General features: G+C 42.0%; 2 protein-coding genes across 7 annotated transcripts in view; both read left to right on the forward strand.

Moving 5' to 3' along the window:
* The first annotated feature begins 13,251 nt into the window (after positions 1-13,251).
* LOC125081735 (translation initiation factor IF-2-like) lies at positions 13,252-16,797 on the forward strand. Its single transcript, XM_047696485.1, has 3 exons — positions 13,252-13,269; positions 15,754-16,386; positions 16,678-16,797. Exons 1-3 carry the CDS (start codon positions 13,252-13,254, stop codon positions 16,795-16,797), a joined length of 771 nt encoding a protein of 256 aa, XP_047552441.1.
* The window catches only part of SMAD2 (SMAD family member 2), an 82,699-nt gene continuing 74,208 nt past the window's right edge, over positions 16,010-24,500 (forward strand). For 2 of the 6 annotated variants that reach the window (XM_047696460.1, XM_047696462.1), the window contains exon 1: positions 16,550-16,761. The gene's annotated coding sequence lies outside the window, so the exon portion shown is untranslated. Of the gene's footprint in view, positions 16,387-16,546; positions 16,762-24,500 lie in introns of those variants that run through there. The other 4 variants (XM_047696458.1, XM_047696459.1, XM_047696463.1 and 1 more) reach the window with 4 other exon arrangements.

The following is a 24,500-nucleotide window of genomic DNA, read 5'->3' on the forward strand; positions in this document are numbered from 1 at the left end:
AAAGTGGCTCAGTCAAGCCAGGAACCTCTGTCTTGAGCTTCTACCCCTCTACTAGGTCCCTACCCTCCACTGGGCACCTCTGGGACCTTGCCCTGGAATTCAGAATCAGCGAGGACTGGCGTGCTGCCTGAGTATGCCCACATGTCCCAAAGCTCAGACCTGTGAGTGTTCGTTCTTGTATCTTCCCATAGAGCCCGTAAACCAGTCTCCCAACCAACAGGGTTTCTAAATAATTTATTGGATCATATTTCTTAACACTGTTATTTCAATCTCCTATATTCTTTCCATTATTTTGTCTACTCAATCTAGCAGTTTCTAAAAGAGGCAGGTAACGTTTTACAACATGATTGCAGATTTGTCGATTTCTCCTTGTGAATGTGCAAGTTTTTATTTTGTATATTTAAAGGTTTTGTGGTTAGATAATCAAAATTAATATATAGTCTTGTTAGATTGTTACTTTTATCATTATGTGGTATATTCCTATATGGGACTTATACCTTAAATTTTATTTTGTTTCATATCATTACTGCTGTCCTCACATTCTTTTGGATAGTATTCACATGGTATACTTTTTCCGTCCTTTTATTAACTTTTCTGTATGGACTGTTTAGGTGTATCTTATAAACAACATATAGATTTTTTTTAATATTACTTATTTATTTGACAGATGGAGATCACAAGCAGGCAGAGAGGCAAGCAGAGAAAGAGAAAAGTGGGGGTTCGAGAAGCAGGCTTCCGCTGAGCAGAGAGCCTGATGCGGCACTCGATCCCAGGACCCTGAGATCATGACCTGAGCCGAAGGCAGAGGCTTTAACCCACTGAGCCACCCAGGCACCCCTATAGATAGATTTTTAATCCAATCTGATTATCTCTGCCTTTTAATATGCAAATTTAATCCTTTTCTATATATTAAAATTATTGATACATTTGAACTTGCTTCTACTATCTTAATTTGTGCTTTCCATTTGCCATATTCTTCTTCACTTTCTGTTTGCATTCCTTACTTCTGTATATAGATAAAAATAGAAATATTTTTAAATCCCCATTTTAGGAAGCTCTGGGTATTATTTTTATTCTTTAAAGCAGTTTTCTAAATGTTTAATTTGTAAATATTTAACTAATTAGCTCATATGTCTATCCCTCTTTAAAGATGGTACAAACATGAATACATTTTACCTATTAATATTTTACCCCAATCTTCCTATTATTGTTTAGAATATCAATTTACTCTCCCTTTGTAAACATATATCATCAGTTATTTTTATTTTTATTACAGCCAGGTTCTATATTAAATTTATAAAAGTATATCTTCTCATTCTGTGCTCACAACTTTTTTCTTATATTCCAGGTTTTGCTTTTGTTTCTTTCATTTTTTTCTTCCTCTTCTTCATTTCTTACTTCCTTAAATTAAGAAGTGCAATTATTCCCTTTTAGTGAGGATTTCTGGGTGGTAAATTCTCATATTATGGGTATGTGTCTATATTTTGCTAGCTCTTAAACTGCAGGTTAGCTGGGTATAAAATTCTAGCTTGCCAAATACATTTTTTCACATCCTGAGGTCATTATTCTATTGGTTTTTGGTGTGTATTGTTGCCAATAAGAAGCTGCTCTTAATCTAATTGTCATTTATTTTTAGATGATCTATCTTTTTCTCTAATAATTCTTAAAGACTTTTCCCTTGTTTTTGATGTTCTGCAGTCTTGCTATTAAGTATCTAAGAGTGCATTTAGTTTCATTTTTCTTACTTGGTACTTGGTGCTTTCAAATGAAGGGCATGTAACAACCCTTAATTCTGGTAAATTTTCAGCTACTCCCTCTTCAATTATTGTTTCTTCTTCATTTCCTTTATTCTGTTTATCTGGAACCCTTTTTGGATTTATTGCATAGCTTCTCAATTTATTCTCCATATCTCTAAACTAGCATTTAAAACTTTGTGTTCTGGGTGAATTTTGTGATAACATCATCTAACATACTAAGTTGCTCTTTAAAGTGCCCAGTGGCCTAGTAAGTTTTTAATTACATAATCTACTTTTCTTTCAAAATTTCTGATCAATTTCATTATATAAATCTGTTCTTATTTCTGCCTGTTTGCTTTTTTTTGTCTTTATTTTTATATACCTGGTTTTAGCATACTAAACACACTTACATTTAAGTCTTTTCTTAGAATACCTCTAAAATTTGTATCTAATGGAACAAATTTGTATTTTTAATTTCTGACCATGATGACAGTCTTTCTTAACCTTAGATTTCTTCAAATGCAGTAATTTTAGTTCGTAAATTTATTTGGAGAGGGAGACTTGTTTCTCTCTCTCTGCTCTATTTAGTTCATTTGTGAGAGCTTCTTACTAGTTTTTCTCACCTTTGCCCAGGTATCTAACTCTAGAAGCAGATCTCATATATAGACGGATGGAGGTTCCTGCTCTATGATGATACAGGATGTTTCAGATGCAGTCACCAGGCCAGTCAGCAGCTTGTTCTGGTTTCTGCTTGTGCGACTGTGTTTCTGTCTCCTACCTCCCCAGAATTCCTTTCTGCCTTCATAAAGGCTATAAGCTCACACATTAGCCAACAACAGTTTTCTTTTCCAGGCTTTCTTCACAGACAGGTAGGTATTTCTGGCTTCAATACTTCATCTCATGTGGAGCACACTTGGGCCCCATTATTCTACAGGAACTGAACTCCTAGCCATGGCTATGCCCCTAGACCAGAAGCCCAGGAAGCCATGGCTTCAGCCCTGTTTACTTTTTGATGTTTTCATTTTGTTTCTGGGTCATGGATATTTTTTGTTTTTGTTTTTGAGCCCAGATGCGTTATTTTAGTTTTGTTTTTTACAGTCATCTGTTATGGCTGCATTTTAGAATAAGGGGATATTTCAGATTTGCCATCTCCACTGGAAATTTTAACTCCATCATTTGATAGTGAAGAAGCAAAGGGGTATTTCTCAGGTTGAATACTAGTATGTGTGCTTATTTATGTATACTTTGCTTTATTCCCTAAACGACTTCAGGAATTTTTATATAACATTTGTCATAAAATAATAAAATATAATTAAGTCATAAGGAAAGTACAAGTTAGAATAGAAATTAAGATTAGTAGGATAACATAAAATTCATGTATTCACATAGGCAGATTATATTATACATCATGTGTACAGTCTTTCTGTATTCTTGACTCTGAGCTTCCCGGGGACCAAATAAATACAATTGATTACTTAGTTCTTTCTCTCCAAAAAGAAAACCCTTGCCAGTTCTTTGAGAAAAGTCAAGATTTCTGGCCAAAAACTCTAAAGTAAATTTCTCCTGTGTGCATCATAGCAAAGACACTGAGAGGTGAAGTAGAGATAATGTCTTCAACAACTTGGCTACAACATATATGAGGAAGGTTTACTCTTATGGAGTGTCCCAGTGAAATGCCAAGGCATAATGCCCATTCAGCAAGCAAATGGCTGAGTTAGACAGACTCAAGTACATGTCTTCTTGAGATATTTTTTAAACCTCACAATATTTCCTTCTCTCTAGGCTTGAAAAGATCTCCTTGTGTGAACTTTCTAGTAGATCCCTTTGGCCAGCATGAGGCAAGAGGGGAATTCTCTTATCAGTTATTTTATGGTTTTTACTGTTGTAGCCAGGGGTAGGAACTCAAGTCAAACTAGTGAAATTAAAGATTTTACAAAAATCCTATTGAAATGAAGTGGATAATTATAGAGAAGGCAAGGTAGATCTGACTGTAGAGACAACAGTCTCTAGGGAATCAAACACTGCCAGGATCTTCTCTCCATCTTCTCTCTCCTCTGCTTTTATGTTGCCCTAAGTCCTTCGTCCTCTCCATGGGACTGCTGTGGCCTTCCAACCTTACACCCAAAGAGGAAAGAGAATGCTTCTCTTATGGATTGAGTTCTAACGATCCTCAGAAGGGATTGCTGGTGTGGTTTGGATGATATGCCCACTGCGGACTTCTACTAACATTTATTAAGCACTTACTATGTGCCCAGCTCTGTACGAGCACCTTTGGGTAGATTGCATCATTAAATTTTTGGAATAATGCTCTAGGAGAGGGAGAAGACAAATAAAAAGCAATCATTCTTCTATAGGGGATTTTGCCCTTTCAGGTCCTGATCTCTCACCTGCAATGATCTTACCCTCCACTTCTATAGTCATACACTCCTGTGATCCTACACTAAATGCACCCCCTGGCTGCTGGACCCCTCTTTTCTGGACCCTCTGAGCTACCTTGCTTGTATATGAAGGCAGAATCACTCTGCTCCCAGCTGTCCTCCCCCTCATCCTCCCCGTTCTTCAAGTCCCCTGAACCCCATGATGCAGCCCATGCTGGGGACTCACACAGGCTTCATTGGCAGGGAGGAGCCTAGGCATGCACAGTGGCAGCACACCTTCCCCTGTGCTCCTCCCAGGCACAGAAGGAGAACCAAGGCCTTGCAGAAACACACCCTTATTTCCCTGGTGAGCTTTTGGCCAAGCCTCAGGTTTTTTCATCACTTTCCCCAGAGCTAAAGAGTAGAGATGCAAAGGACCCCCAGAAGGTCAGTTACGAGAGAGCTCAGCCACATCCCTACCAGCTGAACTAGGAGGTTGTCCGCATGTCTGCACTTGGTGTGGATTTCCTGGTTTTTACCTGAATTGGAAATGTCCACTGTACCTTACTAATTTCAGGCAGGTTGTTTCACCTGTCTGGAGACTGTTGTTTATAAGAAAAATTCCTTTTTTCGGGAGTCATTTGAAGATGAAGTGAGATACCATGAGCTTCAGATCCCTTGCACAGTGCTGACACTAACAATGAAGTCTCACTCCCCACTCCCCTGACCTTCACACCACCGTCCACATTCTCAGGTGAAGTTCACTGAGAGAAGGAACCACACCTGCCATTTCTTATGTTCTCACAGCCCACAGAATAGTACTTTGGCTGTAACGTTTAATAGATGCTTAGTTATGATACCCCCAGTGTTCCATCCTGAATTGGATCAGAGGATACAAAGGTTTCCAAAGCAAAAATATTTAAGAGACTCTTAGTTGAAGGTCTCTTGGTACAGAAAAAATTTTATGAATTATAATTGTGCTAAGGAGAAAGATTAGTGCTGATACTTTTTGAATTATAGTGTATTGCTTATTCCTCTAAATAAATTATTCCTTAAATATATATAATCTGTAAAATCTCTTTGTGGGTATTTTTCTTTTCTTTGTGTCTCACTTGGCTGATCACATCACGCCTAGAAGTTAAGAAGCCAGCATTATGAACCATTTTATAGCCTCAGAGATCACAGTGACCTCTTGTACACAGGAGGGTCTAAACACATTTCTTAGAGAATAAAATAAAATAATTTTAAACATCACTATTATTACGCATAGATACCAAACCTGAAAAATCTGATTAAAAGAGAAACCAGTTTGCATCTAATAAGATTAAAAAGTAGTGATCCACGAGTCCTTTTTCACATTGTACGTATTTCAATAAGCTCTTGTGTTTGTTTTTTTAGAGGGCCAAACACTCAGTGAATGTTTAATTTTGCCTAATTTTGAACCCCTCCCCTTCAGGCTGTGGATTTTCTCTTTACTTGGCATTCAAAGCCTTGAATGGGGTTGTTCCTCTGGCCTTGCTCAATTTCATTCCCTGCCACCCCGCCTCCCTGCCGCTGCAGGCCCTCCCTCTCCCATCCACACATACTCCTCTGGTAATTACGTTTTCCTTTGCTTTCTGTTTTCTTCACCTGCCTAACTCCTAGCTGTCCCATCTCAGCTATAGTTGCTTCTTCTTCTGGGACGCCTACCCTGATTACCATGACCAGGTGAGTGCCCCCCGCTCCCGACCCAAGGCTCTCTGACTTCTAACACAATAGAAGATTTTGCAGGGCAAGGATTTCTCTTCCCACGCAGTGCACATTCCCTGACAGACAGTAGACAGATTTTCCAGAACACATAACTCTGTTGAACGAAGGGGAAAGCCTGGCTGCCTGGCCTCTTTGAATAGAAGTCAGAAAATGTCACTGGAGAGATCATCGTTTTATTATTTCATTAAAATATTTTACATATTGGCAGCCAATTCCAACAGCAGCAAAGTTTTGTGTTTGCCAGCCCTTTAATATTCACTAAGAACCCTTTGTGGAAAAGTCTGGCAGAATCTTGTAAGCTGATATAGGCAGCATGCTTAGAGATGGACATCCGCAGAGGGGAGGAAGTTCTAGAATACAGCTGTTATGATCTAGAAGGTCGTAGAGAAACATGCATGTGAATGTTCATGGCAGCATTACTTGTAAGACCCAAAAGCAGAAACAACTCAAATGCCCATCATGACGAGTAGATGAACAGAGAGATAAACAGAGTAGGTAAACATAGCCACACATGGAATATTATTTGGCCATGAAAAGGAATGGAATCTTGAGACATGCTACCACATGGTGGAACCTTGACGACAACCAAAGGGAAAGAAGACAGTCATGCAAGGCCACATGCTGTATGAGTCCATTTACATGAGACGCCCAGAATAGGCAAGTCTATGAAGGCAAAAAAGTAGATGGGTAGTTGTCTAGGGCTGGAGTAAGGGGAAGAATGGGGAGTGAAAACTAACGGTATAGGGTCTACTTCTGGGATGATGAGAGCATTCTAAAGTTAGATTGTGATGATGGTTCTGTAGCCCTATGAATATACTAAAAAACATTGAATTGTAGAGCTTAAATGAGTGAATTATACGACTTATGAATTAATATCTTAATAAAGCTGTTCGTAAAAAATAGTAGGGAACATATGTGGCAAAGTTATACCTCGGGAGGCTGTAAAAAATTATGTCTCTAATCTTTATCTCTAAATAATCTTTATCTGTTCTACCTGATGCATCTTGTTAAGTGGAAAACCAGATCTCTGCAACTTGGGCCTTTGAAACCCTGTGCACAGAGGCCAGGAAGCTGCACTCACTGTTGGCTACGAAATTGGTAAGAAGTCACAATTAAAAGATGCTAAAGGGGACACCTGGGTGGCTCAGTTGGTTAAGCAGCTGCCTTCGGCTCAGGTCATGATCCCAGCGTCCTGGGATCAAGTCCCACATCGGGCTCCTTGCTCGTCAGGGAACCTGCTTCTCCCTCTGCCTCTGCCTGCCATTCTGTCTGCCTGTGCTCGCTCTCTCTCCTCTCTCTCTCTGACAAATAAATAAAATCTTAAAAATATATATATATAAAAAAAATATATATATATAAAAGATGCTAAAGAGGCCAGGGAAGCTGATGCTGCATAATGCACTCAAGGGAGAGGTCTGTGCGGGAAGCAAGTGGAAAGATTATTCAAGGGGTGTGTGTGGAGCTCAGCAGGTTCAGCATCAGACTCGGTTTCAGCTCAGATCATGATCTCAGGGTTGTGAGATCGAGAACCCCCCCAACTTGGGCTCTGTGTGGGGTGCGGAGCCTGCTTGAGATTCTTCCCCCTTCCCTAGCCTTCTGTTCTTCCCAACCAGCTCATGCTTTCTCTTTCTCGCAAAAAAAAAAAAAAAAAAAAAAAAAATTACTCAAAGGACACAGCATAATTAGGAAGGAAACAGCAAAATTATGTTTACAATGTAAAGCATCAACACATACCTGGAAAATGACAGTTCATAGAAAACGTGATTGCTTTTGTGTGGCCTTCTTCCTGGCTAGCTGTCACATTTGGCGGCGGGGGTGGCAGGTGGTTCTTCATCTCAGACACTGATGTGCTTGGTCTATTTGGAAGCAGTGCTGATCTGGGACTCAGGACAGCCACATTCTAGTCCTGGCTCTGTCATTTATTCATCATTCAACAAACAACTATTGTCAGCCTACTGTATGCCAGGCATTGCACTTTAGTCCTGTTGACCTGAAGTTCAAAGTCACAGAATCTCCACCTCAAGCATTTCACTTTTCAGAGAAAGACGATTCAAAAGTATAGTAAGTGCTGTAACAGGAAGGAAAGGACCTATCCCCTCTTGAGGAATGAAGAAGGAAGAGGTAGGGGTGAAGAAGAGGCTTGTCATTAATTGAAGTTGTGTTGTTTCTTCGTTCTTGTTTGCTGTCCAATGAGCTAGTCAGCTCCTTGAGGAAAAGGGAGACTCTTCTATCTTATTTGTTTCTCAAAGCCAGCTTTATTGAGACATAATTCACATACTGCACAAGGCATCCATTTAAAGTATACAATTCAATAACTTTTGGCATATTTACAGATTTATATAATCATCACTCAATCTAATTTGAGAACATTTTTACTACTCCCGGAAAGAAACCCCATACCCATTAACAGTCATTCCCCATCCTGCCCCCCTCCACTCCCGGACCTAGCTAACCCCGAAGCTACTTTTTATAGATTTGCCTATTCTGGGTGTTTCACGTAAATGGGATAATGCAGTACGTGGCCCTTTGTGACTGGGACCCCGAAGCTACTTTTTATAGATTTGCCTATTCTGGGTGTTTCACGTAAATGGGATAATGCAGTACGTGGCCCTTTGTGACTGGCTCCTTTCGCTTTGTCTGACGTTTTCAAATCATCTCTGTGGTAGCTTGTCGGAGAACTTCATTTTCTTTTTGAAGATTTTACCTCTTTAAGTTATCTCTACACCCAACGTGGGGCTCAAACTCACAACCCTGAGATTAAGAACTCCATGCTCTACCAACTGAGCCAGGCAGGTGTCCCCTAGAACTTCGTTCCTTTTCATGGCTGAATAATATTCCCTCACATGGACATGCCACAGTTTGTCTATTTATCATTTAATGGACATTTGAGTTGTTTTCACTTCTAGGCCTTATGGATAATGCTGCTGTGAACATTTGTGTACAAGTGTGACATATGTTGTCATCTCTCCCCTATGTTGTATATCTAGGAATGGAATTGCTGGGTCATATGCTTACTCTATTTAATCTTTTGAAGAACTACTGGACTGTTCTCTGCTGTGACTGCCTATTTTATATTGCTCTCATCAGTTTCTCTAGAGCTTTGCCAATGCTTGTTTTTTTGTCTTTTGGACCACAGGCGTCCTTATGGGTGTGAGGTGGTCACCTGATTCATTTTTGCATGCCTAGTGCCTCCAGAAGAACCTGGCACAGGCAGATGCATGATTTATTTGTTGAGTGAACTTGAGAACATGATGAACATATGCCATTTGGGGGCTCCCTGGCATCTGACCTACTTTTCTTTGTTTGGGATAATCTAATGATTACTGGAGAGAAGCAGATCCCAATTACAATAGAGAAGTTTAAAAAAAAAAAAAAAAAAAGGCAGCTCCTTGCTTGCCCAGCCCTGCCTGTAACTAGAGCAAGAAACATATGCTAATCTTAGTAAACCTAATGGATCTGCCCCAGGCTTCAAAGAGGGAGCTCTCGTAATGCAAAGTAGGGCTGGTGCAGAATCCATTCTGATGGCAAAGAACAGGCAAGGCAGCCAGTGACATCTGACTGAATGGTGGCGGCATCAAGGGTCACCTCCCTCAACACGAGGTGCTGTAATCTTGGCTGTGACCCTAGCTGCTGCCCAGACTTCCTTGTTCTTGCTTATCGCCTGGCCTGCTTCTGCAGCCTTCTCAGCTACTGTGTCAGTTGGCCAATATCCTTTCACCAGTGCCCTTTCTCTTAAGTCTGTTACGACGAATCCCGGGTGGGTGAGTCAAGGGGTGGCTGGAAGCAGCAATGGCTGAACGGCACTTCAGGGAAACAGTGTTGAAGTGTGAGTAGAGGCTCATTGGGCACAGATGTATTCCAGGCAGAACCAAGAGCACAGCATAGGCACTGAGGGGGTGAGACAGCTTGGTGTCCTACTGAGAATTCAGCCTGGTTGAGGTGTAAGGAGCAAGGTAGGGACTGGTGAGATGTCAAGCCAAAGGGACTAGCCTGCCACAGATCATGAGGAATCTTTTAGGATATGCTAAAGTGTCTTGATTCTATCCTGGGGGGGGGGGGGAAGGAAAACTATCAATTTAATCAAGATAGAGACATTATCAGATTTGCATGTGGAAAGTATGCTATAAAGAAAGCAGATTTGGGCATCAGGGGCAATGAACTGAAAGGGAGCGAGACTAGAGACAGGAAGACCAGTTAAGGAGCTATAGCAATAATTCCAACGGAAGATGATGAAGTCTGAATCAGGGCAGTGAGTGTGGAGAGGGGGCATTGATCTGATATATATTAAGGAAGTAGAACCAAGAGGAATTTTGTCCCCATTTTGATGTATGAGAATTAAGCAAGAAGGACAATCACAATTACTCCAAAGTTTCCGTTTAAATAAATCAACAGATGGCGATGCCGTGTATACCTGCATCCATGCCTTCAACCAAAATCTGATTAGCAGTGATTGTGGGAGGTGCTGAGTACGCTGCAGTGAATAAAACAAACCTGGTCCTACCTTTGCTCTTTATCAGGTTCTGTTTATGTGTCTTCACAGATTTTCTGGGCTTCTTCTCTGTCTCAGTTGCCACCATGAGTGACTTAGTTAAGTCCCTGGTGGTTTGACTGAGACCAACCAGCCACATCCCCACAGTCTCCTCATGTCACTCCTGGATTCCAGGGCAGAGGACCTGGCTTTCCGAGTGGCTGTCAAAGCATATGGATAACACAGTGGGAAGTTGGGAAGTATGAGAAAGAGAGTTCTCTGTGGGACAAGCTTTGACCAACAGGAGACAGGAGACATGAAGATAAAATTCCTCCCTTTCTCAGGTTGCTCCAAGACATGACTTTTCCTTATTGTCTGTTTGGAGATGTCCTATATGGGCCAAGTGGCTGCACCTGTGAAGAGACTGGCTGGTATCTTTTCAAGGCTTAGCATGAAGCAGTGTTTAGCATAGTAATGCTTCATGAAGCATGGTTCCCATTTCCTGGTCACTGCCCTGGGATAATATCTCCTAAATAAAACATCAGCACCCTTGCCTCAAGCTCTATTTTCCAGGAAACTGGACTAAAACACTCTCAGAGAGGAAAACAGAAGGAGATGATGACTTTCATTTTCACATGCTGAGTTTGAGTGAACTTGAGTGAAAATTACCCATCTGTTCAAAAATATTTATTGAGTGCCTCCATGTATGCTTATGTTAGGGATAATATGGTGAACAAAATACACGTTTCCTCCTCTTGTAGAGCTTACATTTAGAGGGAAGAAGTGACAAATGATAGATCAGTATAGAAATAAATGGGTATAATTCCAGATAGTGACAAGAGTTTTGAAGAGAAATTTAATAAGGTGATATGACAGTGTGACAGGTGTTGTGTGTTTGGGGTGATGGTGTGCTAACCTAGAGTAGGTGGTCAAGGGAACAGAGGTAGGAAGGGAAAACCTTTTCCAGAAAGAGGAACAGGAATTGGCGGGAAGCATAAATCTGGAGACAGACATATTTTCTAGTGCTAGGGGTTTAGGTGTGGACAGGAAATTTGTCCCTATTTTCACTGTGAAAATGTTGGTCAGGACATGTACACAGAAGGTAATGGGAATAGGGAGATTGAAGAGGGTAGCAAAGGCATGGGTGAGTGTGCAGACCAGGGACAGGGAGAAAAATGAGTGGTGTATCACAGCAGGAAACGTAGATGCCATGTTTAATTTCTGGCACTTAGTGGCCATAGGATTTTGAAGAAGCTTGGGCCTTCGTTTTCTAAGCGTAAGATCAGGCTCCATGACTATATGAAGGCAAGAAGGAGCTGATATGAAACTTCTACGTATCTAAATAATTTACTCCTTGAAATCCACCACTGACGTCTTTAGGACCCAATAGTAGTTGGTTCTTTCCCATCATTCATGATATTCTGGCCACTCATCAGCTAACACAATGGTCAGACTCCTTTAGCAAAATGTCTTTTTCATAGCTGAGGACTGTTTACAGTAAAGACAAACAACTGGGGCTCATTAATTCAATCATTAGGACACTGACTATGCATCTATTGTCTACTCTAGTCAGTTATGTTAAATAAGCTCTTCATTCTTCATCAGAGCAATTATTCTAACATGCTTGAAATTTTCCAAGAGCATTATACCTCCATACACTAATCCTGCCTAGCAGCAGGTCAGTCAATATTGTCACACACAGACAATTATAATCAAGGCATAAGGCCCTATTGTTGACATATGACTACCAAATTATCCCTCTTTACAACTGAACTTTAAATAATTTGTACATTGTTCTTTCAGCATTTAGACATGGGCCTTTGTCTAGTTTTTTCCCAAATGTGTGGATCTCAAATAATATTTAAATCCTTTATGGTTGTGCTCATTGCATTAAAATAGTACTACAATTTACCAAGTAATATCTCAGCAATCATTGGATTAGCTATCCCAAAAATCAATTGATCCAATGATTATTTATGCTTTTAAGTGTACAGATAAGAAATATAATATTAATTATCAGATGCCTGGAGGATGATGATATATATAACTTTAGTTTTCACTACAAATGTTTTTCTCAACCAGAGCCAACTTCTCAATTCCTCTCCCTCTCTTCAAATCTCAAAAATCCTACATGTATGTCTTTTTCTCTTGAGAGATATTGGCCATGAAATGAGAATTTTTCCAGCATACTTTTATGATAGGCACATCACAGATACTAGCTAAATGTCAAATTTAATTCTTTGTTCTTGTACATACTTTATTCTTGTCTCCAGCATTTCCCATCAGATGTTAAATATGTTATCTTTTTATTTTTAGTAAAAACTCGCATGTCAATACGGACCGTGTGTATGCATAGATACAGGTATACACATCTTCAACCTAAGTTCATTTAAAACATGACTTTTCATTATATTGGGATAAAAATGTAGCTGGTGTTGGATTTCATTATCTTCATCATTTGCAACAAAAATAACCCCAAACACCTATTCTTTACAATTTTTACTCAGGTTATCTCATTTAATCAGTCTCCTTTTAGATGCAAATAACCGAATCTTTCTTTAAGATGCTGTAATGCTCCCTGCAATGTGGGTCCATCAGGATGGGCGAATAGAGAGATGGGGTGCTGACAAGATACTTAACAGAGTATCACTGAATGGATGGGGCAAAGCTGTGTAGAACACCCACAGACCCCTGACCCACACAGAGTGTGTTTCTGCTATCCAAATGCTGTATTTCACCTTTCTTCAATTATGAAGAATTTTTTTATCTTAGAGTGTGGGAAGACAGCTGGGAACAAGATGCTGTCCTTGTCCTTCAGGAATTTACAATCTAAACGGGGAGACAAAACATACACATGAGAAGTTAAAAAACGACTCAAGACTAAACTAACAGATCAAGACATTAATCAAAGCGAAGTCATGGTATGTAAGTCATTGCGACCATGAGAGAAAATTCAATCGTAGGTGAGTGATAGATCCTCTGGGCGGGAGGGAACCATGGAGAGCTTTAGAGATTTATCAGAGAGGAGATGGAATAGGATTTATCTTTTGAAAAATCAGTACAACAAGGATATATTTTCTACAGATTCAAACTGCAGAGAAATGAATGATGAAATTTTAAGTTTTTCACTCATGACTCCATGGATCTCTTTCCAGAAGCAACCACCATTACTGTTTTTCCTTTAAGTCTTTCCTGTGAGTTTAACTACTTTTAAATTGATTCTGAATTGATTTTTTAATTGATTTTGAAAGGTCCTGCATAATGGTTAAACTTGTCTATTTACATAAAAATAAGATCCACTCAATATAATTTATGCAATAGGGGCCTGTCTAGGTCTGTCTTGAGGTACCCCAGTGGATTTTCACATAGATTGCCGCCACAGTAATCTCTGCTCCATCTGCCTTTAGTTTCTGTCTTGACCCACTTTGGTTTAGATGCATTTCTAACAGAGGGGGGCAGTAGACATGCTCCCGTTTCTAAGCCCTTTGGGGATATCATTGTAGTCAGGTTGTCCCTCCTCTCCTTTCCTTAATCCAAGATCCTGGAAAGCTTTCTAAATGAAGGGTTAGGAACCCAAATTCTGACACTTTGGAGAGATGCCCTAATGTAGACCTCAAGCATATTGTCCATTGAATTAATCTTCCCCAAAGCACCTAACTCCCATATTGGGAGCAGATCCTTCTGGAATTTGAGCAAGTCCTGCTTTTGTTTCTACTCCTACTCACCCACGCGGACACGAAATGCACATCCTGGTCACAAAGGAGAAAATATTTATGTGATCCAGGGTAGCTTTTTATAAGCTATTTCATATTAAAACTGTTGGCTTGTGTCTGCCGGAAGAAAGACTAAAACCAAAAACAGCCTTCCTACTTCTAAATTGAACAGGCTTTGCCCTAGACTATCCTCCCTGCCGTCTCTGGGAAGTGGAAACAGAAATCTTAGGAGGTGGAACAGCTCCACCAATTGGCTTCCTGGGTCTCCTTCAGAAGCTATTTTTTGGAAGGTGTGAATATATAGCTGACTGCAACCTGACAATGGAAGAAACTACCGCAGAGGTAAACTTCAGAAGGGAGGATTTCAGCTGAATAGGTTCATCTTAGCACAAACCCATGAAAACAACAGAAGGGAAGAAATGATAATGATTATTGACTTTCTTTTAATTTCAAAGCCCTAATGCTATTTATGTTCATTGTTTTATTTAATCACTGTAGAACTATACTTAAACAGCTCGCATTGTAGGTGAGTTCCACCTGTCAAAGTTCACAGATTTGGAACACAGTAGCATCTGAAACTACAATCTGCCTAACCCCAGGGCTTCCATTATTTGAGGACAGAGATAGAAATGAAGATTCTGAAATTAAGTCTGGAAAAGCTGTGAGACACTGAGATTGACCAAATATCTCTCTGGGTCCATCTGAAGGTTCTCTCTTCAGGGAAGTGTTCTTTTCTGAAAAGAAAGAGTATGCTTCAAGAACTCCTGCTGTTTGAAATGATCATCCGATATTACCCGTTAGTAAACAGATTTGTACTGCTGGGTCCACCTTCCTCGTTTATCTTGAGTTCCCAAATGAAACCAGGAAAGATTGATGAGGACGAGTGCTGGCCAGGGAGCCAAGAAAACTGTGTTCTGGTCTTGTCTCTGGCACCAACTACCTGTGTTAAGACCTCGGTTTCTTTTCAACTGTAGTTCTACAGTGCTGGCTGCGGAACATAGTATATGCTTAATAAATACTTGATGGGATTAGCTGGGTCAGCGTTTCTGGCAGAGGCTTGGGTGTCCGTAGGGTAAAAGCCTCAAGATTACTGGAGTGTGTATACCCATCCACCAGCTTTGGGCAGCCAGCAGCTTAGGGCCCTGTATCGCAGACGTGCGAGATTGGAGCCTACGAATATCGACCGAACCCCGCAGAAACTTCGGAGGGGAAAACCAGGCTAGGCGCTTATCTTTTAGACTTCGCAAGGACCTTTCAGAGCACGCATTATTATCACCATTTTTAAAAGAAAACAAAACCAAGATTCTGGTTCTTCAAAAATACCTGGTATCCCCTACCCTGCTCCTAATAATATCCACGAAAGATCCCCGCTTGGGCTTATTTACATCTCGGACCCCGCCCCGTTTACCACCACGAGGGCCCCGCCCACCCATTCGCCTCTGGGCGGGCCCAGGGTGGGTCGGGTCCTCGGGCTTCTGCGGTCCCCTCTTCTGCCCCCGCTCGTCGTGTCGTCGAGGCGCCCCTTGCCCCCCACCCAGGGACGAGCACATGTCCACTCCCAGCTCGAGTACGGAAGGTGGACTAGGCGGCGGCCCCTACAGGCCCCACCCAATGGCGCTGGCAGGAGACCGGGGAGGGGGCCCCGGGCCGAGCCGATGAGAGACGGGTGGTCGGCAGCGCGGCAGGTTACGTGCCTTCCCCTCGCCTGCCACCATCCCTTCCCTTCCCAGAATCTCTCATGGGAGCGCGCCCGAGACGTAGTCAACCGAAACCGTGGGCGTCCCACCCCTCCTCGTCCTCGGCCGCCCCGCCGCCCGGCCGCGCCTCGCCTCACGCTCTACGGGGGAGGCGGGACCAATCAGCGAGCGTCGTCTCCCTTCCGATTCGAGGCCCCCGACGCGCGGCTCACACCCCGAGCACCGCGCGCGCTCATTGGCTGCGCGCGCCGCCGGTCCGGCCGGGAGGGCGGGGCGGCCGAAGGGAAAGGAGGTGGGGAGGTATTGGCCCGCGACTCTCCGAGCCCCGCTTGCGCCCCGGCCCTTCCCGGGCGCTCGGCCTCCTTCCTTCCCTCCTCCGCTCGCCTCGTCTTCCGTGCGCGCCGAGCGCTGCGCTCGGCCGGCGTGCCTCGCGCCGTAACGGGCGGCCGGGGGCGCCAATCAGCGGGCGGCAGGGTGCCAGCCCCGGGGCTGCGCCGGCGAATCGGCGGGGCTCGCGGCCCGGGGTGGGAGGCGGGTCTACTGCGCGGCCGCGGCGGCGGCGGAGCAGCTCCCAGCCAGCAGCCAGCGAGCGCCGAGCGAGCCGCCCGGAGGTGGGTGCGCCGCGCCGCTGCGGCCGGCGGCGGAGGGCGCAGGGCGGAAGCGGAGGTGGGCCGGCGGGCGCGGCGGGGGAGGGCTCGGCCGTCCGGGCGGCCCGGGGGAGGGGGGTGGGATGCGGGCGGGCGCGCGCCTGAGGGGAGGAGGAGGGGCGGTGGCGGCGGCGGGACGCGCGTCCCCACCCCCTCCCTCCCGCGGGCGGTGGCCGAGCTCGTGCCCCCTCCCCGCGCGCGCCGGGCCGCGGGCCGGGCAGTGGCTGGGGGGCGGGGCGGGGCGGGCCGGGCGGCCGCGAGAGTGTTTTCAGTTCCGCCTCCAATCGCCCCTTCCCCTCTCCCCTCCCAGCCCCTCATCCCATTCGGAAGAGGAAGGAACAAAAGGTCCCGGACCCCCGGCTCTGACGGGGCGGGACCCGGAGCCTCTGTGCAGGTAAAGCGGCGGCGCCCGGCGGGCCCTCGGGGCTAGGGGTGTGTTTGCGTCGGGCTCGGGTCGGCGAGGCTCGCCGCGTCACATGGCCACGGGGGCCGGGGGCCGGGGTGTGGCGGGGTCGGGGCTCGGGTGCCGGGCGGGCGGGCGGGCGGGAGGGGAAGGGGCCGGAGCTGCCCGACGCTGAGCGGGGGCCAGCCGTGGCCGGTCCTCTCCCGGGCGAGCACGCTGAGTAGTTTGTGGTTCTGATTTTCAAAAAGCCGGAGGGACCGAGCTCTTGTTTCGGGAGTTGTTGGCAAGCCGTGTTAGGAGCGTGCGATACTTAGCTTCCACTTTTTTTTTTTTTTGTCCTGTAACCTTTGTTAACCATTCTGGTCCCGGGGTCTGAATTGCTCGTGTGTACTCTCACGCAGGCACGCACACGGCTGATAAACTCTGTCGAGAGCCTTCTGCACTCACTTGTGAAAGTTGCTCTGGGAGTGGAGTCTGTTAGTTTTTGTCACACGCCTTTAGAAAGCACGCTAATTGATTTCACGTATTCCAGACTTGGTTTACACATTTGCAACTTTAATTGTTTTGTTCTCTCTTGGGGGATGCCGTCCTTGGGGTTGGGTACTTTGGCCTTTTACTTACTTAACCTTTCTGTGGTTATGGTTTCCTTTTGATCCTAAACAAAAGAAAAACAATATCTAGGTTGGTTTTGTTGTTCCTTCCTCTTGACCCCTTAAAAGCTAAGTACTACCGGTTTGTTGTCAATGAAACCTTTATTTAAAAAAGCATCTCCCAGGTAAGACGAGTTTGAACGCAGCATTTCCCATCAGAATCGTGTCTTGTTTGTTACAGTTGGGAGTGTAGTAAATTTTGTTTTAGGCTTCTAAGGTGCACACGTAAAGTAACTGTTCATGAATAAATAAATGGTCAGGCAAAGCTACTTGGAGTAATTCCATCTTTAAGAAGTGCTCCCAGAAATTTGAATTAATTTCAGAATTCTTAATAATTCTGTAATCTCAGTTTCTTTTCGTTTGTTCTCCTCTGATTTTATATGAATTGAACTGTACTGTACTTGTGATGTAAGGATGTTTTTCCTTGAGCCGAATAAGATAATAAATTTGCTCTTACTCTGAAAGTGCATTTGCTATTCTAGTTTTGACCCCCTTTAAAAAGTTTTCCTTAGAAGTTTAAGTTAAATAGTTAAATGAAGTTTGAGGAGTTTTAATGTGAATAAGGAGATAAGTGAAGCAAATGTAACACAGATGGGTGAAATAATGTAAAATAAAGTTCATAAATGTATTTTAGTTTGAGAATTTTTTCATCTGCCTTAAAAAAAAACCACACAGGATATTGTGGAATTTTTCTCAATCAGAAGGTCATTTAGCAAACATTTATATTAAACTCAGAAAGTAAAACTGATTTTTTATTTTTTATTTTTATTTTTATTTTATATTTTTATTTTATTTAGTAACACTGATTTTATTATTTATTTTTAAAGTTCCTTGATTTTCGCCATAAAGTTAGTTGTGGTAGTAAATAAGGATATTTTGAATCCAAGTGCACACTTAGTATTCTTAAATGTTAAATTGAGTTTAAAGTAGTTTATTGGCAAATTTTTATTAATGTGATTTGAAACATCCATTTCTGGGCTTGTTGAGGGAGAAATGGCTCTTAGAGCTTCGGTTTTGTACTTTGTAGTTATACCTTCTAAAGTGATATCACGTTGTAGGTGTTGAGCAAAAGTTTGGTTTTTCATGGTTGGAACTTACCTGTGCCTAGTCCTAAGTGATCAAATCTCTACACAGTCTGTAAGGTTCATGTAATAATAGTCTTGTAAGAAACCATGCAGGGTAATTTCCTGTTGTTTGTGGCTTGTCAGGCCTGGTATGTGTGTTTTAACTAAGTAGGAATTTGGGGATGGTTTGTGTATTTCGGCAGTCACTCTTTTTAATAGGAACAAAGGTGGTTTCTACTTCAGGATGGCAAAAGGTCCTCTTCTTATTTTCATATCATAAATATTATAATTCTATTGCTGTGATCTTGTTACTTCACGTTTAGGGGAGATACGTGAGTGAAAAAACAGTTGAGCTGCATCATCTGCTGATCAAAGACACATTATATTTTTACATTTAGCAAATATTTTCTGTTTGGGCTTTTATAAATGAAAGATCTCTTTATTCTTATTTGGTTTTTATTCTGTTGGCTTTGTGCTTTAGGACTCCAAAGACCTTGTTTTGTAGCAGCTTTTTATACAGGTGTTTTTGTAATGCATATAAAAGCTGTATTTAGTGCAGTCTGGCAGATGGGGGCTTATTCATGTTCTTGGGACAAGAGTCATTTTTAGAGGATGGAGAGGGGCATGTCTTAGATACTTTGTCTTCTGATGGGAGGAGAAGAATGGTTTTTAAGCTTTTAATTTTTTAAGATGAAAGCTGTTTTCCATCAGGTATTGCAAGGGTATGTCAGAAATGAGAAATCCAAAGATTTCAAAAGCAGTTCAGGAGAGGTTATACATTTATTCAACAAAATAACATGTATTTATTGAACAAGTAGCATTTATTCATTTACTCAACAAATTAAATAGTCTTTGCTGTGTCAGGCCCTGGACTCAGCAATAAAGGATCTAACAAGAAACAAGTATGCCCCTGTTCCTTAATGGAAGTAGAGAAGTGGAAACTCCTCCTATCTCCTGCCTGTCCTCCAGTCTTTCAAGTAAGAAAAATCGTGTTATTGTACAAATTGAGGGAGCTTGTTGTGTATTACTGAGCCAGTTCCTAAAGTATGCTTACATTGCTTTCTGTCAAATGTAGAGGACATCACCAGGGAAGATGTCAAGTGTTAACTCATAGTGTCACTGTATTTGGGGGGGGTGTGAGGGGAACTTGTCACCATCTTTGCACAATCTACAAACTGAGGATATGGCCAGTGTTACAGAAACATACTTGTTGCTGAACAGATGAACACATGTAGAGCTCTAAGCTTAACTTGCCTCAGTTTGATTATCCTTTGCCTTTTACTTCTAGAAACTGGCTGGAGAAGGCAAGCAAATCTGCATCAGACAGGTTCCATTGAAAGGATTGGAAATAAAGTGCAAAGACACTGAGCTACATCGAGGAAAAGGATTGGGCTACAATCTCATATAGTGGAACCGCCTTAGGTTGTGGAGTCAGAACAACCTAGGCTGGTGGTTGGTTTCTCAGTTACAGTGTTGGGCAAATTGCTTAACTCATGAGCCTTGGTTTTCTGACTGAAAACAGAGGTGATGACAACTGCCTCTTCCATTATTATAAGGATTAAATGATTGTGATTGAAATACCTTGAACATTTCCTCAGACCTAGGGTCCTCCCAGATGATCTCTTGCTCTCTTCTCTTTGTAGCTTTCAGTCGTTTTCTTTCTAATCCAGATGATTTGCCTACACTCTTATTCTTGACCTATTATAAGATGCATTTGAGAACCAGACACTAAGCAAAAAGGACTGGGATAGCTGTCAATGGTCCTAAGTCCACACCTGAAGTTCTAGTCACAGGAGACCCATTGAGACCCATCAGTAGAACCTGTTGGTATATATTTCACATGTTTCTAACGAAGTTATCTAGCTTCTAAGCCCACAGTAGATTAAAAAGAAGTAGATTGTGGGTAATGTGGGAGGTTTAGGGGAGTGTAGTGGGGGGTGGGGTAGGAGGATGGGGAACTGTTAGCCTACTGTTGTAAGAAAAAACAGATAACAGCCTGGTGAGGATAATAGAGATAACAAGACACAAAACAAATATTCAGAGCCTAACTAGCATGTCTGGGACCATTCAGTGCAGGACCAGACCTGAAAGCGGAGTAATGAATGTTCATGAATTAACTTAAACCGTGTTTGGGAAAATCTTTTTAAGAGTGCAGTAATCTACATAATATACTTTAGATTGTCATTCAGGATGATTAGCAAATGTTCCTAGAGGGGTAGAACGTTATGCGCTATCAAATGACTTATTTCGTGAAAGATCCACAGTACCTACTATGACCAACATGGTTTTCATTTGTTTTGCCGTTTAGAGCAGCACCATGATTCCAGACTGAGAAGGCCTTCCTTTTAGGCCAGTGGTAAAGAAAGGTGATCTAATGGTATAGCACTCTATGCCCCCCCCTTTTCTTCAGAGTAAGTCATTCTTTGTCAATCTGCAGGGGTGTCCTGTAAAATGTTTTACTCTGGCTTTAAGACAGAGTGTGCTAGAGATTTCAAGGACAGAACACGTGTGGATGGTTGGCTAGTCTGTCTGCTGAGGGCTTCTTGAAGCCTCTTGTGTGACTTTGATCCAGTATTAGCCTTAATAATTTTTTTTGGATTATTCTCCCTCCTACCTCTGAGTTACTTTCTAAATCATCTACTCTATTAAATACTCATTGATGACCTATACATAGTCTTTGCTATTTTTTAAAGTTGGTTTTTTTTTCACGAGTAGTACAAAAGTAATTCAGTCTCACTCATTTAAAATGCAGTTTGAGGCTTATTGCTTGTTTCTGATCAATTTTGATCATTATTCCAGACCGTTAAAATTGTAATATATTCAATTAGGACGTATTTCGGTGCTGATTCTAGATAGACATATATCAAGGATAGCTCTTAGCTTCAATTTCAGTAATTTCATGTGAGGAGAATATAATTTTGCGAAGCTAGTTGAGTTTAGACACTGCCTCTGATTTGGCCACATAGCCAGAGACATTAGGGTAATTCTCTGATTTACATAGTTGTCTTACATTCTAGAGTGGACGGGTTCCTCTTAATGCATCTGAGCCAGCGGTGGAACCCGTGCCTGGTAATTAAGATCTGTCTTGAGTTGGTGCTCACAAGAAAACAGAAATCCTAAAGTCAGTGATTTTAATCATATTAAAATTTGTGTGTTTATTATGAAAAGGTCACTAATTCTCCTGGGTAGTTCTGTACTGTTTCAAAATTTGGAATTACTTTGGCCTCAAGACGAAAGCAATGGAAAGTGAGTGTAGACCTTAGTTGTTATCTCTTCAGTCCACAGGTCCAGTTTGCAGCTGAAGACCTGCAGTTCCTTTAATCTGGTGTCCCTGCTCCTGACTTTTTAGGGGGAGGGCATAGTTTCAGGCTTAATGTATTCAGTTTGTAAGGAAGAATAATCAAGGGCAGGGAGCCACTGGAAGTCCCTCAAGTTCATTATCTTGAGTCTTTTAATTCAAAGAAGACTGGATCTGAGGAAGTAACATGGGAAATTTGTGATCTTGTAATTTGCCCATGTTTAAGGTAAAGTACATTTTCATATGCTGCTTCAGCTCTTCCAACAATTCAATAGAGAGATAATGGCTAAGCTTTTGTAAATATGAGGGAAATGTTCTATCTTAATCCCATCCTTCATAACAAAATGTGAGGCAGTGAATCTTATTTGCAAAGTTCACAGAATAAACTCCTGATAAATGCTACAATGGGAGCTGGGCCCATGAGCTTTCTCCCTTGATTTGAATGAACTATGGAAACTTTTTTGTTGAGTAGAGTTGTTCTATCTGTGGCAGTGAATGCAAATTTTCCGTGTTTAGACCAACCTTTTACTTCCTAGACAGGTGGTTAGGGTGTAGTTCATGTAAACTGGCCAATTAAACTTTTATTTATAAAATGTTTTAAGTATCACGAGGGTCCAAATTTGGCCTGAGGTTTGTACGCTGGTGATTTCTGCTAACCCCGTAGTTTTCAGACTGAAAGCACACAAACACCTATGTACACAACAACCAGAAGGCTTTTGCAAAAAAATCTAAACGACAAAAAAATAAAACATTCTGCAGAATCTCAAAATGTAAGGGGAATGGGCAGTTGCTGAAGCCCTGCCCCCTTTGTTTTCTTCTTCCTGGGGAAGCCTTTGGAACTCCACTGAAGAATAATAGATTGTGAAGAAAAACCTTGGCTGCAGACCCAAACTAACAGGGTAGACACTAGCCACATGTGGCCATTTAGCACATGAATTGGGACTACAGTAACTGAGGAAATAAATGTTAAGCTTAATTTAATAGAAAGTTCTGTGGAACAGCCCTGCTCCAGACTTGGCTTTGACTGCACTTTCACAGCCTGAGGACTGTACCCACTTGATGCGGCTGTGAGTGGCTGCTTCAGCAGAAGGTCAAGACAGACTTTGGGAGTTTGAAGGGCAATTTGAGTACTGAATATTCTTGCTGAGTTAAGTCTGGGCCTGGGCCTTGTGTGGTCTCCTAATAATTGGATGCCCCCCATCTTTTTTTTAAATCTGGGAATGATAAATCAGCATGTAATTTTATGTTTATAAACTGATTATAGACGTACAGATTCCATACAACTCGTTCAAGGTGAAAGGAATAGAACTCCAAGAACAGGTAGTCTCTACACAGCAGTCCCTATGTAATGTGGGCTTTCACTAAACTGATGACCCACTTTCAGGGTTAAATTCAAGCTGTCACGTTGGGTTTTGAAAGTCCATAAAACTGAATATGTGAATGTTTTCTCTTTGCTTTAGTTTAAAGGCACCCATCGTTCTCCATCCTGTGGGGCCACCTTAGGTTTCCAATGGCAATGTCCTTCCTTACTAGCTTGCAACTTTGGAAAAAAGCATAGTAACAGTGAGAATTGAGAAATCTGTTTTTCAGTGTCTTTATTTTTTTTTAATGCTTTCTGTGATCCTCATTTCTTTGACTAAAACCATTGTAAAAATCCACATCATTAGTATTTGCTTTTTTCTCTACCCTTGTGGTATTCGTTTGAACATAGATTGCCAAAAATCTTAAAGTGATTTTATACTACTACTAGAAGGATCTTTATGTGATCTTTGAGATAGTACCATCACATTTCAAGTGTTTTATGTTGAAATATGTAACTTGGTTTTCATTTGAAATAAAAATTGGTATAGGTATTTGGGGAATATTTTGTATTTTCAATTTGAAGACATTTGAAACCTACATTTGCTTTCTATATTTAATCACTTCCTTTGTTCTACACTTGAACCATAGGAAATGTTTTTTTGCCACTCTTTTCATATTCCATTTCCTACCTCCCTTTCAGAAGTCACCAGTGAATTCTGAATAGCCAAGTTTAGCAGTGTTTTCCAGTTATACTGTTTTCAGTGTTTACCATTATTGACTATACTCTTTACCTAGGTTTCTTAAAATCTCAAAAGACCTGCTGAAACAGACCCAGATTAGGTCCATTCCACCTGCTACAAATATTGGATAAAATGAAGGACTTAATTTCTCTTATGTATATAGTTGATCTAGAGAGGGAGGGGGAGAGGAAAGGAAAAGAGGAAAGAGAGAGAAATGTTCCCAGGTACCAGAAACCTGGAAATCAGTCTGTGTTAAGGAAAAACTGGCTTTGGGGGAATTTACTAGATAAGAAACTAGTAGCTAGGGTTGGAGTTGTAATGCTAGAACGCAGGGAACTATATGTTAAGAGAGAGAGAGAGAGAGAGAGAGAGAGAGTGTGTGTGTGTGTGTGTGTGTGTGTGTGTGTAGGTGTAGGAACTATTCCAGTATTGAAACATCTGTGGCCTCTGGGAAAAATAAGACTCAATCAAACCTCTCCATGAAGGAACTAGAAAAACACTAGTCTTTGTAGATGGACCTAAGTATCCCATGAAGGCCAAGCATGATCGGATAAAAAGCAGATACTGGCTACATGTAGAATGATGGGCTTTTAAAATAGGTAATACACAATTGTCAAAATTAAAAAGGTACAAAAGGACATATGGTGAAAATTCTTTGCCAGCCTGTCCCTTGCCC

The sequence above is a fragment of the Lutra lutra genome, chromosome 12, assembly GCF_902655055.1.
Source record: "Lutra lutra chromosome 12, mLutLut1.2, whole genome shotgun sequence".
Taxonomy (NCBI): Eukaryota; Metazoa; Chordata; class Mammalia; order Carnivora; family Mustelidae; genus Lutra; species Lutra lutra.